The sequence below is a fragment of the Pararge aegeria genome, chromosome 4 (genome assembly GCF_905163445.1).
Source record: "Pararge aegeria chromosome 4, ilParAegt1.1, whole genome shotgun sequence".
In the NCBI taxonomy this organism is placed as follows: domain Eukaryota; kingdom Metazoa; phylum Arthropoda; class Insecta; order Lepidoptera; family Nymphalidae; genus Pararge; species Pararge aegeria.
Genome location: NC_053183.1, coordinates 1,622,348 through 1,635,734, shown reverse-complemented (window position 1 = coordinate 1,635,734; position 13,387 = coordinate 1,622,348). Strand labels below are relative to the sequence as shown.

At 36.7% G+C, this 13,387-nt stretch overlaps 1 protein-coding gene across 1 annotated transcript; it reads right to left on the bottom strand.

Moving 5' to 3' along the window:
* Positions 1-505: 505 nt before the first annotated feature.
* LOC120623464 (innexin shaking-B-like) lies at positions 506-13,151 on the bottom strand. The gene is made up of 4 exons (XM_039889498.1): positions 13,087-13,151; positions 3,142-3,295; positions 1,453-1,589; positions 506-677 (listed from the first exon to the last, which is right to left on the bottom strand). Exons 1-4 carry the CDS (start codon positions 13,149-13,151, stop codon positions 506-508), a joined length of 528 nt encoding a protein of 175 aa, XP_039745432.1.
* Between the last annotated feature and the right edge of the window lie 236 nt (positions 13,152-13,387).

Sequence of the window (13,387 nt, the reverse complement as noted above, 5' to 3'; positions counted from 1 at the left end):
CTATATTGTCAGTTAGAAGGAGAAAAAATTAAGAGAGACATGAGAGTACTTATAAGCTATAAGATCCATCAGGCTGTGCCATAAGCTTGACGAATCTAGCACCGCGAACAAAAACATACATTTAGAATAAATTAAAAAAACAAATACCTACATTATATATAAAATAATATTAAAATTATTTTTTGTATAAATAGGGCAAGAATGCACCACATCAATACAAATTATCACAGCAGAACCTTCTGAAGTTTTATTACGTACGCCATACCGCTAAACACCTATAGATTTCAGATTGCAAAAAGCTCTAATAATACTTAGATAAAATAAAATAAAATGAAATAAGTACATTGCCCTGATAAAAATCTTTTTTTTTGCCATCATCATGGTTTGTAGTAGTCGGTAACGGGTCGGTATTATTTCGCTTGTATATTGGTATTGTGAATCTGGTAGTGTAAATAAAACAAACGTCCTGCAAACAAACATGAGATGGTAAGAAATAACTAATGTGTCAAGCACTGACCTGTAGGAACAGCATGAAGGCGACCCACTGGTAGTACTTGCCGTAGCGGCGCGGGGAAGTCCCGGCGCCGCGCACGCCAGGGTAGGCACCCGCCTCGCCCGCCACCGTGAAGGTGGAGTGGATCCAGCAGTACGTGTTCAGCACGTCTTCCGGGATGTCCCTGCGTACAATTTTTTTTCTTCAATTTCACTACAAGTTACCCCTTGACTGCAATCTAACCTGATGCTAAGATATGATACAGTCTACCTGTTAGGGATATGGCAGTTATATTCAACCAAAGTCAATGTAAAAATCAAATGTCTTAATAAACTTAATTATAACCGTTCTTCATTCATTTATTAAATACATAATACTAGCGGTCCCTCACGACTTTTTCCGCGTATTAGTCAACTTTAAAAGATAGGCATGCTGTCGCGGACCTTTTTTTTAGAACCTTTAAAAAGGAACAACTTTGTCGTACATTATTTTATCTAAACTATCAAAAGGAAAAGAACACCCTGATTTGTAAACATTCTTCATTGGTGCTATGTTCATATTGGTCTTAGTGTGATTATATATAGCATTGAGCCTTCCTCAACAAGTGGGCTATCAAACACTGAAAGGATTTTTCAAATCGGATTAGTAGTTCTTGAGATCATCGCGTTCAAGAAAACAAGCAAACAAACAAACTGAATCTTAGTAAAATTTATTCCCTAGCGAATACGTTACAAATTAAAATAAATATATACAATATAATACAAACAACTTTAGCAGTTAAGGGTACCTTTAAGTTTTAAAAGAAATATTAAAAAGATAGTCATGAGCGCTATTAAGTTTTCCTGAGCACTGCACTTCAGCGCTGCAGGAAAATATTAAATTTTGGTGCAATATTTGACAGTTCAGCGCCATCTGTGTAAAAACTGTCACACCTCGTCGCAAAGCACGAAACTACCAACCTTGTGTGTATGCAGTCTATAGGGTTGCCCACAAGATGGCGCGTAGTCAGTGCCGCGCTCGCCGCCAGCAACGCCGCGGTCGTGGCCCCGCAGTGTAGCCGAAAGGCTACGGAGTCGATCTTCGGGTTAACACCTTGCTGTAGACAGCACACACTTTAGATTTTTGGAGTGAAAACTTCTTAAAGCGCGTTGAGAAGTTTTTGGGGGAACAAAAAATATGGAAAACGCGTCATCGCCACCGAACGCTTCCTATGAGCTATATGTACTACTGAGAATATATATATATACATTGATATACCTTGCGTTATAAGTATACGACGGCCAATGGGCGCAGTGGGTAACCTGTGGTAACCCTGCATTCTAAGTTCAAGGCTTTTGGTACGATTGCCACAACTGAAAAATGTGTGTGTGATGAACATGACTCTTTTTCAGTTTATATATTATAAATATATTTTCATCAGTTATCTTGGTACTCATAACACAAGCTTTGAGGCTCGATGGCGATGTGTCCTTAATCATAAACACATCTTTGAAATCAAAAATAATTGAAAAATAATAATCTAACCCAACACTTTACCGACAACTACTACACTTCTCTCCACACAAAATGATAAGGGATTAATGCCGTATTCCACCACGCTGGCCCAGTGCGGATTGGTGGACTCCACACACATTTGAGAAAAACTATAGAGAACTCTCAGTAGTCTCAGCCATACAGGTTTCCTCACTATTTTACTTTCTTACGATATTTTAATTTCTTAAAATACGCACATAACTTAGAAAAATTAGAGGTGCGTGCTGGGATTCGAACTCAGACCCCCGAAAGTGAAGTCGCAGTCCGACTTCCTGGGCTATCAACGCTTTAATCTTAACTGGTTGTAAATAATTAGGATGCAGAACAAAATGTGTTTAACTGTTTTTATTTCTAATCGGTGTCTACGCGACATTTTAATGGAGCGATAAATCGCTTGGCAGCACATCTTGCCGTTAGGGTAACTAGCTACGGCCTTAGCCCTTGACCTGGTGGTAGGTGATTATGCGATCTAAGATGATAGCGAGCTAACCTGTCAGGGTTATCGCAGTTGTATTAAATCCATATTTTTAAATTATTGATGCGATTCGTACCGGAACGCTAAATCGCTTGCCAGAACGGCTTAACGGAAACCTTACTTTTGTGACTTCACTAATATTATTTCCCTACTAATATTATTTAAATATGAATATCAGTATGTCCCGACAACAGAGAACTCACCCTGTCACAAAGTAGCATGAGGGATGTAGAGGATCTTCACAGATCTTTATTCAAATAGTATTTAGTCCTGTGAAAATGCGCCAGGCACTCGCGCCTCGCCCCCTCTGACACCAAGCTTGCGAACAGACAATACACGTGTTGACTTACTCACCCCGCCAGAAAGCAGCACATAGAGGCTGTTGAAGGTCTCCATGGGCCTGCGAGGCTGCGAGACTGCGCGAAGCGCTCTCACCGCGCCTCCCTACTACTCCGCAGTCGAAGCGACTCCACAACACACCTGATGATATCAATCACCCCGCCAGAGAGCAACGCATAGGGGCTGGTGAGGATCTCCATGGGCCTGCTAGGCTGCGAGACTGCGCGAGGCGCTAGCCACGCACCTTCGGACAACCCCAAAGCTGTGGCGACCCCACAACAAACCTGATGACATTACTTACCCCGCCAGAAAGCAGCGCATAGAGGCTGGTGAGGATCTCCATGGGCCTGCGAGACTGCGCGAGGCGCTCGCGCCGCCGCCAAGCGCTCGCGCCGCTCGCGCCGCGCCCCCCGCCGACCCCGCGGCCGCGGCGACCCCACGACACGCCCGACTCCCTATAACACAAAACAAAACTGAAGAACCTTTAACTATGAAATCATAATATTAATAATTATTGTACGAAGAGGTGTCACAGGCGTTGCAAGATCTGCTAAAAATGTTCCAACAGTAAAAAAAAAAATCTTCATTTATTGAATACATTTTATGAGATTAAATCATTACGTTGTTAATAAATTCGTGAAAAGTAAACCCTTTCCTAGGAATGAAAATAAAATAGTTCAAATGATTCACAATATTTTTTTGAGTGGATAAGAAAAAAAACATAATTCGTTCTTCTTTGATATTTCAAACAGTAATTATATAACTAGGATATTGTAGAAACAACATGTCTGTTTCACATATCCGGTACCCATACTCCTTCTTTCAACATATTCTGCCAAGCATAATAAAGTCATGCAATAAGCAGGTTCAAGAGAGCGGCGTGTAGATATACTATATAGCACCCAAATAACCCACAGAAAGCAAAACTTTGGGCAAAAAATTAGCATTTAAATCGATTTGGTAGATTTCGTTTACATTGCTAGATAGCAATCTGAATATGAATGTGTGTGCTTGACTTCTGAAAGCGCAATGAACATCTCATTCTATATAAAACAAACATAAAAAATATTAATTATTTATTATTTATAAAAACAAAAAAAATTAAACTTATATAAGCAGATATCCAACAATTCTGTTAGTTCCAGTATATAGCTGCAGCGATCCTTACCTTCGGGGGTGATCTTGATAATGTACATAAGATTATTGATTGAAGATAGAAGCGCTGTGACAATACAGACACTGATACATAAGCACAGATAAACAATCAAATCAAACCTCTAACAACCCTCAATGCTGGAACGTTAAGGTTAATAAAAACAACACAATAAAACAAAACGAATACAGTAACTTACCAACAAAGAGTAAAATCTACGTTTATTAGTAAACCGCTGAAGACGAACGAGACAGCACTGTGGGAACCGAAAATAAATGCACGCCTTCAAAACGTCCGAAGCGTTGCTTATACAGCTTGCTATTAACTGAACCTAATTTTGAATGAAAACGGATAACACGAGCATCAGCGTACAAAAGATCGAAGCGAAAAAGTATCTATAAATTTTCGGTAATGACCGACAGTGAAATGTTGATAGTCTTCTACTTACGTTTACGAGAAAAAACATATAATAAAGAGCGAATTATGTCACCGAATCCACATGTATTTAAATCTGTGAAGCTAAATTGATATCATCTGTTAAGAACATAATGTTGGGCGATAAAACTGTTCGGATAACCTCGTAGGAGGGAATATTAGTAAGAGTTTTTTATTAGAATAAAAGTTAGCGATTCAATGCGATCTAAGATGGTATGCTAACTTAGAAAAGGTATGAAAATATATGGAAGCGCGTTTAACTGGAAAGGATATGACGTTATTGTACCTACTAGTACTATAGGTAAGAATCTGACGGCCGACTGGCGCAGTGGGCAGCGACCCTGCTTTCTGAGTCCTAGGCCGTGGGTTCGATTCCCACAACTGGAAAATGTTTGTGTGATGAACATGATTGTTTTTCAGTGTCTGGGTGTTTATATGTATAATATAAGTATTTATGTGTATTATATTCATAAAAATATTCATCAGCTATCTTAGTACCCATAACACAAGCTACGCTTACTTTGGGGCTAGATGGCGATGTGTGTATTGTCAAAGTACCTACTTATATAATGTTTATGGAATCCATACCCCTTATTAGCTTTTATACGAACTCTTACTGTAACGCTTAATCACTTGACTGTACGCTTTTGCCGGTTACTATGATTTTGGGTGGTATCTAGTTACGACCGAAGCCTCTGATCGGATCAAATCTGAGTTAATTTACTACGTAACCTCTATATAAGGATGCCTCGATCAAAGGTGTCAAACTTATTGTGCTTTTAATGTCCCATTGCTTCTACCTTAAATAAAATTTGATAACTTGATACACAGTAAAAGACATCACAAAATTATTTTCATATATTATTTTATCAAAGATCTGAGATCACTATTAAGCGATAAGGCCGCCTTTTGTATTACTACTTATTTCGATATGTTTCTGTTTTTATTATATTTTATATATGTTAATGTTGTGGTATACAAATAAAGAGTTTAATAATAATAATAATAATCAAATTAATTCAAAATTAATAATCATGATTAATTTAAATGTAAGAGGAGAAAAATAAAATAATGTAATAATTAGTAGAATACGGGTTTTTTTTCTATTTTTTTAATATATTATGTTACATAGTGCTGGGCGCAAGCCTCTTCTCTTATAGGATAAGGATTTAAGCAAAAACACACGAATGGGTCTACGACCAATCACGACACTTCTGCTAGACTGCGCCTATTATTATTGGTCAAACTTGAACACCGATTAAATTAAGAGCATGGATTAACTTTTCTTTCAAAATTTGAGTTTAACAATTATACCGCACTCCGAAACAAATTACAAATGTTGTCCTTAACTCTCGACTGATACTCAGAATTTCTTATTGGAAAACTAAATATTTAATAATTTTTGACTCAACCGGGTATCAAAACTCAAGAACTATAGCCGAACATTTTAACAATAAGACCAAGGAGGTAGTTTAGATTTTATAAATTATTTAATCGACCGAAACCAGTTAGGCTACATAAAGTTTTTTAAAGATATTTTCGTATTTTTATTGACCTCTATTAAACCCCTGTCTACTTTGAAAGTCAGAAACGTGGGTGTACATTATATTATCATTGAATAATTTTAATCCATCGTTCACTAAAAGAAATTACTTTTAACAGTAAACTATAAAATTTTACGTAAACATTGCATGTAAAATCAATAGAAAATCTGAATATGATTTATGGACATGCAACGAAACTTCATTTCATGTCGGATCTCTATAAATTTGCCATCATGAGTTATTGTGCTTTGCCTCGTTAACTCATTTTAAGAAATGACAAATGCGGCAACTCCTAAACCTCAAGTCGCATTGGTCTTCATTTAAACGAAAAACGAGCAAAAATTAAATTTGGACACCCTCCAAATTGTCCGTTAAGCTGTGATAAATGGACTTTTGAGTGCCCTTACACATAATCCTAGTGAACATAAATCGCACAATTAAATAAATTCACCTAACTGTCCAATTGTATTAAAATATTTTTAGAGAATAAGTAAAGTGCGATTTTATAAGGTATAAAATATCAAGTTAAAAATTACAATGATTAGTGATTTAAGGGATCAAATGTTGTTATCCTACTACTATCCTACTATATATATCCCTATCCATATCCTTATCCCAATCCCTACTAATATTATAAATGTCAATGTAAGTTTGTTTATTAGGCTTTCACGCAAAAACTAGTTAACCTATCCTCATGAAACTTTGTACACATATTCTTGGAAGTGTAAGAAGTAATATAGGATGCTTTTCATCCCGACATTAAGCTCGGTTCCTTTGGGAGAGGAGATGAAAGTGTTATACGATTTTACACCGTAACTCCGAGAAATTATAACCGATTTAAATAATTATTTTTGTACTATAGAGGTTATGATATGTGTTTAATTTTGCCCAAACTATGGTTGGAGATAGAGGACAGAACTTCTCAGTGGACAGCAGCAAACCCCTCATTTTATTTTTTAGGCTAAGCGATACTGAATAATTTTTTTTTTTTTAGATCTACAACTAAATTTAATGCCACATCAAAAAACAAAATCAAACGCAGACGAAGTCGCGGGCAACAGCTAGTATAATATAAAGTCAAAAGTGTTGTACGATTAGAATCTAGTGATAGTATAAGCGTCTGCTTTATCGTTTAGCCTGAGCTGCCTCAACCATTTGAGTTCCAAGTTATTTAAGAAAAAAAGCTGATGAGAGAAACAGTTATACAGCCTTATTAATTCATCCTAATACGTATAGCAACAAAACTTAATTTTCGTAAAATCAAACCACAGTTTTACAGAACGTCGGGATGGGACTTGAATAATACTTGTTTTCACTTATTAGATCAATAATCAAGCAGAGTTTCCGCCTACAAATACTTGATACAAAGTGAATGTTTTACAATGAAATGCTTCTACTTGTATACGGCTCAGATATCGTTTACAATGTTGACAACAAAACGAGCCAATAATAATATTTAACGATATTTCCGGTAAATTATTTTACAACAAGATTATTTTAACCTATTTAAAAAATATTAAAATATTTAGACTAGAATTATAACGAATTGTATAAGGCAAATCATTACTATTTAAGCAATTCAATATCAATGAAACCTGTAGTGACGTCACAGCATGTAATATTGCGTAGCGTAGATAATAGTCGCTATTTTTATTTCTTTAAAACTTAAGATAGTTTTATGATAGCCTTCTACCTTTCAAGTACATTAAAACTCTAGAAATAAAGACAAATAATTTTCTTAGTTCGGAGAAAGATTGGACGTTGGGGTTCCAAGGTGCTGGAATGGCAGCCGGGCACTGATAAACGCAATGTCGGTGGACCCCCAACGAGTTGGCCAGACGACATTAAGCGCATCGCAGCTAGCCGCTGGACCCAAGCGTCACAAAACCGTGGAATTTGGAACTCCCTATAAAAGACCTATTTCCAGCAGTGGACGTCTATCGGTTGAAATGATGATGATGATGATAAATTGTTTAAGTCTCGACTCAACTGTTTTTTAAGTGATTCATGATTACGACGACTTTTCTTTAAAATATCTTGAGAACAGTGCATCTGAACTTTAGAACAAGTTTTTTGACCGTCAAACTTGACATGCTTTTTCGGCAACGTTTGACAGAGCCAACCACCTGTTTTTATACGATTAACCCAAAACAGGGGTATTAGTTTCTTTGTTTCGAACTTCAAACTGAGTGATATCCGCGAACAGAGGCCTAGAAATAAAGTAAGGTGTTTCTATTCAACGTTACCTTCTAGACTGTATTGTAATCGCGTCATCCTATTTATAGAGATTCCAGGTTCATCTCGAACAAATTTAGTTTGGCGTAAACACTCGTCAACTAATACTAGGCCTTGAACTAGAAATAATTCGCTAATGAATAATGCGCTAAAAATAATAGCGAACTCTATTTCAGTCATCGGAACTAACAGCATTATCTACGTCATAAAGATCTTAAGGTGCTATTTTTTTAAGGTTACAACTCAATGGATCCGTGCATAAGCAATGTAGGCCACGTATGACTGCCGCAAAGTCGTAGGTCGGTTGCACAACTTTTTGTTTACTATTATACGTAAACAAAAAGTTGTGCAACCGACCCACGATAATATCAATAACAATTTTTAAATTGGTAACTATGACCCATTTACAGTAATAATCAAAACAAAATCAAAAAAGAAAAATTTGCATGAGAATTAAAAAAAAAAACTTACAAAAAAATTAAAATATTAAAAAGTAATTCAAAATCCCCCAGTGCCTGAAGACTAAAGTCTTCGAACAGTGCGTGTTGCCAGTGATGACTTACGGATCAGAGACATGGTCGCTAACTATGGGCCTCATAAGAAGGCTCAGAGTCACTCAGCGGGCGATGGAGAGAGCTATGTTAGGAGTATCTCTCAGTGATCAAATCAGAAATGAGGAGATCCGTAGAAGAACTAGAGTTACCGACATAGCTCAGCGAGTTGCGAAGCTGAAGTGGCAATGGGCGGGGCACATAGCTCGGAGAACCGATGGACGTTGGGGTCTTAAGGTGCTGGAATGGCGACCCCGCACCGGTAAACGCAGCGTAGGTCGGCCCCAACCGAGGTGGACAGATGACATCAGGCGAGTAGCTGGGAGCTGTTGGAGGCAAGCGGCCCAGGACCGTGCATTGTGGAACTCCCTACAAAAGACCTATGTCCAGCAGTGGACGTCCATTGGTTGAGATGATGATGATGATGATGAATTACAAATTAGAATTTATGCAGCCCTCAATGAAGTTGAATATAAAGCTTGTAGATAAGAAACGTATAAATTGGCTGGCAGATACCTATGTTTTATTGTCAAATTCTGTATATTTGTCGAAATCAATATTTTCTTTATTTTGATTTTAGCCGATTATTTTGATTTTATTTATTTTGATGTTTTATTAATTATTACATAAATGAATTTGTTTAAATTAAGATTTGCATGTCATATATTATGACTAAACATGTATACCTACAATGTTTTATGCAAATAAAAGGATTTGATTTGATTAGATTTATTTAAATCCACACTAATAGTATAAAAGCGAAAGTGTGTTTGTTTGTCCATCAATAAGGCAGCAACAGAGCAACGGATTGATGTGAATTTTTGAAGAAGGGCCGATGAGTGACATAGACTTTTTATCTCGAAAAAATGTACAGTTCCTGTGGGAAGATACGCGTACGCCTACGTTTTATCCTTCAATCACGCAGCAGCAGCGCAACGTATTGACGAGATTTTTGGCATAGAGATAGTTTATAAGCTACATGGGCTACTTATTATCCCGGAATAATACTTTTTATCTCGTTTTATATCATAAATCTACCTCTACGTACGCTGCGTTTACTGGTGCGAGGTCATTATTTCAGCACCTTGGGACTCCAACTTCCACTAAGCTACGTCCCCGCCCATATCCACTACAGCGTCGCGACTCGTTGAGCTATGTCGGTAACTCTGGTTTTTCTACAGATATTCTGCATCCTGATTCAATAACTTCCAGATACTCCAAGCATAGTTCTCTCCATCGCCCGCTGAGTGACTCTGAGCCTTCTTATGAATCCCATAGTTAGAGACCACGTTTCAGAGCCATAAAGGACTACAATAAATCATTCAATGTTACAACAAATTAATAGGACTTAAAAGAATTCGACATTCAAAAAAAAATCCAAATTAATTTAAAAGCTTTAATAACTGCATTCGTTCAGAAAAATAGTCAAAATCATTATTCATTATTCCGTTAGGCAGGATAGCGTTTACAAATTATATAAATAATCCTTTTGGGTTTTCATTTAAGGGAAAATAATTGTATATCATTTTATAAGAAATTACCAGATGAAATCCTTAAGACGTCTCTCAATAATTTCAAAGTTTATATCAAACGAATATAGAAAAATCCTATTATAATATTAAGGATTACATGTACAATGAAAAAACTTGGGTATGAATTGCTCTAACTTCATAGCTAAATAGTAACTCGACTGTGAGATGGTGATAACAAAAAATACCTGACTAAGTTTGTTGCGAGCTCTTCTTAGAACAGGGCGCGTTTGGAACCCTCCTAGCTTTAGTTTTAAATAACGAATGCAGTTATCACCATCACCTAATATTACTTGGACGTGATTGAAAAATTTGGCGACGTGTTTTCATTGAAAATCCATTAATGTGTGAATGTCTCCTTGGCCAAATCAAAAATAATGAGATCCAGATAAGTTGCATAAATAAAACAACTACAGCAAATAGAACTATTTCAGCAAACAAGTTTCATCCTGCAAAATAAAATCGCAAAATCAGTTTAAATGCCAAACGTTTTATTAACATCAAAATAGCGAATAATAATTAAATTCATTATTCAGCAAACAATCAGGCATTGTAGAGTAGCTACATACTTGGCCATTAATTTAATTTTCCACCATGTAATCGGCGTTTATAAACGTTACTTACCGCCCCTCCAGGCGCATCAAATTAGCAGTGAGATTTTAATTAAAAAGCCTGTAATTATGTTTACGTTCCACCTCTATAAATGAATTTGCTTTATTTCTTATTTATAGTATTATGCATTCAATTAAGAATATACAGAATTCTCATTCAGCAATTATTGTATGCAGTGCAATGTATCCAAAAACAGTGAAAACGCCCCGCGCACTCACAACTCTAAAGTGGAGTGGCTTTTGAAGCTTAAATATTAGTTGTATACGTGGTTTCTGTATTTTCTTAATTCTGCGCTTCAGAAGTTCCTTTTTTTTATTCCACTGTCCACCAATCCGCACTAGGCCAGTATGGACTGAATAAAGCCCACGTTTCACTTTACACCCGTGGAATTACACAAATTAGCTCACAAACTCTGTCCCATATTCCCATTTTATGGTAAACGTCTAGAACATTAGAGGTAAAATAGTTACTTTCAACTGCTAAATGATATGAAGTGTTTAACCATTTGTTCGAGAAGCACTACAGAAGTGGAGTGGTTTTTAATACTTCAATATTATTCGTGTACACGGTTTCTGTATGTCCTTTATTCTGTGGTATTATGTTTATAAATATTATATTGTTTTAATTATTTTAGAGATAGCATTGTTATAATATTGTAAATTTTAATTTTTTGTTTTGTTGATTACCTTAAAAGATCTTATGTGTTGTTAATTTGATCAACGTGTTTATTGTTTAGTTAAACCCTTCCAACTTGGCACCTCGCGACACCATCTTGTAAAATCGAACTGCAAAAGACTATGAAAAAATACTTAATTGAATTTTATAAAACCAAAGTGTAGTTTCCCTGATATAAGTTGCCACTGCAACCGTCAGTACGTTAAGATAAACCATATAACAGTCCTCTGCTGATGTCTGCATATCGTATGAGAAAAGTACAGGAATCCTTTGTGAGAATATGCTTTTATAACATGCTCCGAAGGCAATATTAGATCTACCTTTACCTAAGTTTTAACAAAATATTATGTAATAAATATTAATGGTCATTTTAATCAATCGTGGTTACTACACAATTGATGAATTACTTAACGACAAGGCTGCTTGGAAGCAGGCCACTCCGCTCTTATCTCAAAACAGAAAAATTCAAAAGATTGTTAAACTATAAAATGATGTTGGAAAAGAGCAATCTGCTGAGTTTCTTGCCGGCTCTTCTCGGTGGATTCTGCCTTTCGAACCGGTAGTAGAGTCACTACAGACAGACTGACAAGAATTTAGATTTTTTTATATTGCCCAACTGGAAAATTTCCCGTAATTGGTAATTACAGGTACGCTGAACAGACAGGTTTGTGATAGCATTAGTTGGTAGTAGCAGCACAGACAACGCTGCTGTCCGTTCTCCTTTATATTACTTTATCCGCCTTGTACGACACCCGCAGGAAGTGGAGATTTGGCAACTTTATTCCGATCTGCCATCACTCCTACTAACAGGAGAATAAGGAGTTTTACCGACTTTTGGCGACCTCCCTGGCGCAACGGTGAGCGCTATGAATTTAAGTAGGAGGTCCCGGGTTCTATTTCTGGCAGGGGCAATTTCGCAAATTATCTCTGGTCTGGTGGGAGGCTTTGGCCGTAGCAAGTTACCACCCTACCGAGAAAGACGTGCTGCTGAGCGATTTCGTGTTCCAGTGCGCTGTTGCGTATGTAAGGTTAGGGATATGACTATCATACTCCGTAACAGGTTAGCCCGCTACCATCTTGGACTGCATCATCACTTACCACCTGCTGAGATTGCAGCCAAGGGCTAGCTTGCGTGGAATAAAAAAACCTACCTGAAGATCTCCATCAAATTAAATTGTCAAACCTAACACTGTAAATCTTGGGAATTCATTTCAAAAGATTCATAATAATAATCTCATAAATCCGTACCAGGCATAAAAAATGTGCAACGAATTATAATTTTATTACAAGTAAGTTAATATAAGCATGTTTAAAAGCATATTTTCAGAGCTAAATTACTTAGTTTTTATTGTACAAAAATAGTTAGGTTAGAATAATGCGTAATTCTTAGCAGCCGAAAAGCAACAAGTCATGCGTGCAGTACATAAAGCTGCCAATTTGTTTTTGTTTATTAAAAATATGTTAGTTAGCTTTTTAAATTGCTCCATGCCCTTTTATAATAGTCGAAATCACCTGCGATTATTTATTCTGTGCAAGCGTACTCCTGGCTCGGGCCGACCACCGGACGTCTTTCCCATTGGGCGGTCGTCTCGAGACTGTCAGCTTAGCGCCTACCTACGATATCCAGACAGCGCCATCTAACGTGGACCTACGACAACTAGATAAGAGCGATCGATGAGTCAACTTTGTGGGTAGTTCATAATTATATTTATTTACGTAAAAGATGATATTTCCTTTTGGTTTAAATATTGATTTAGACACTCTGTAAATATATTAATAAAAAATAATGGTTTTAAAGTTTTTCACAAGAATA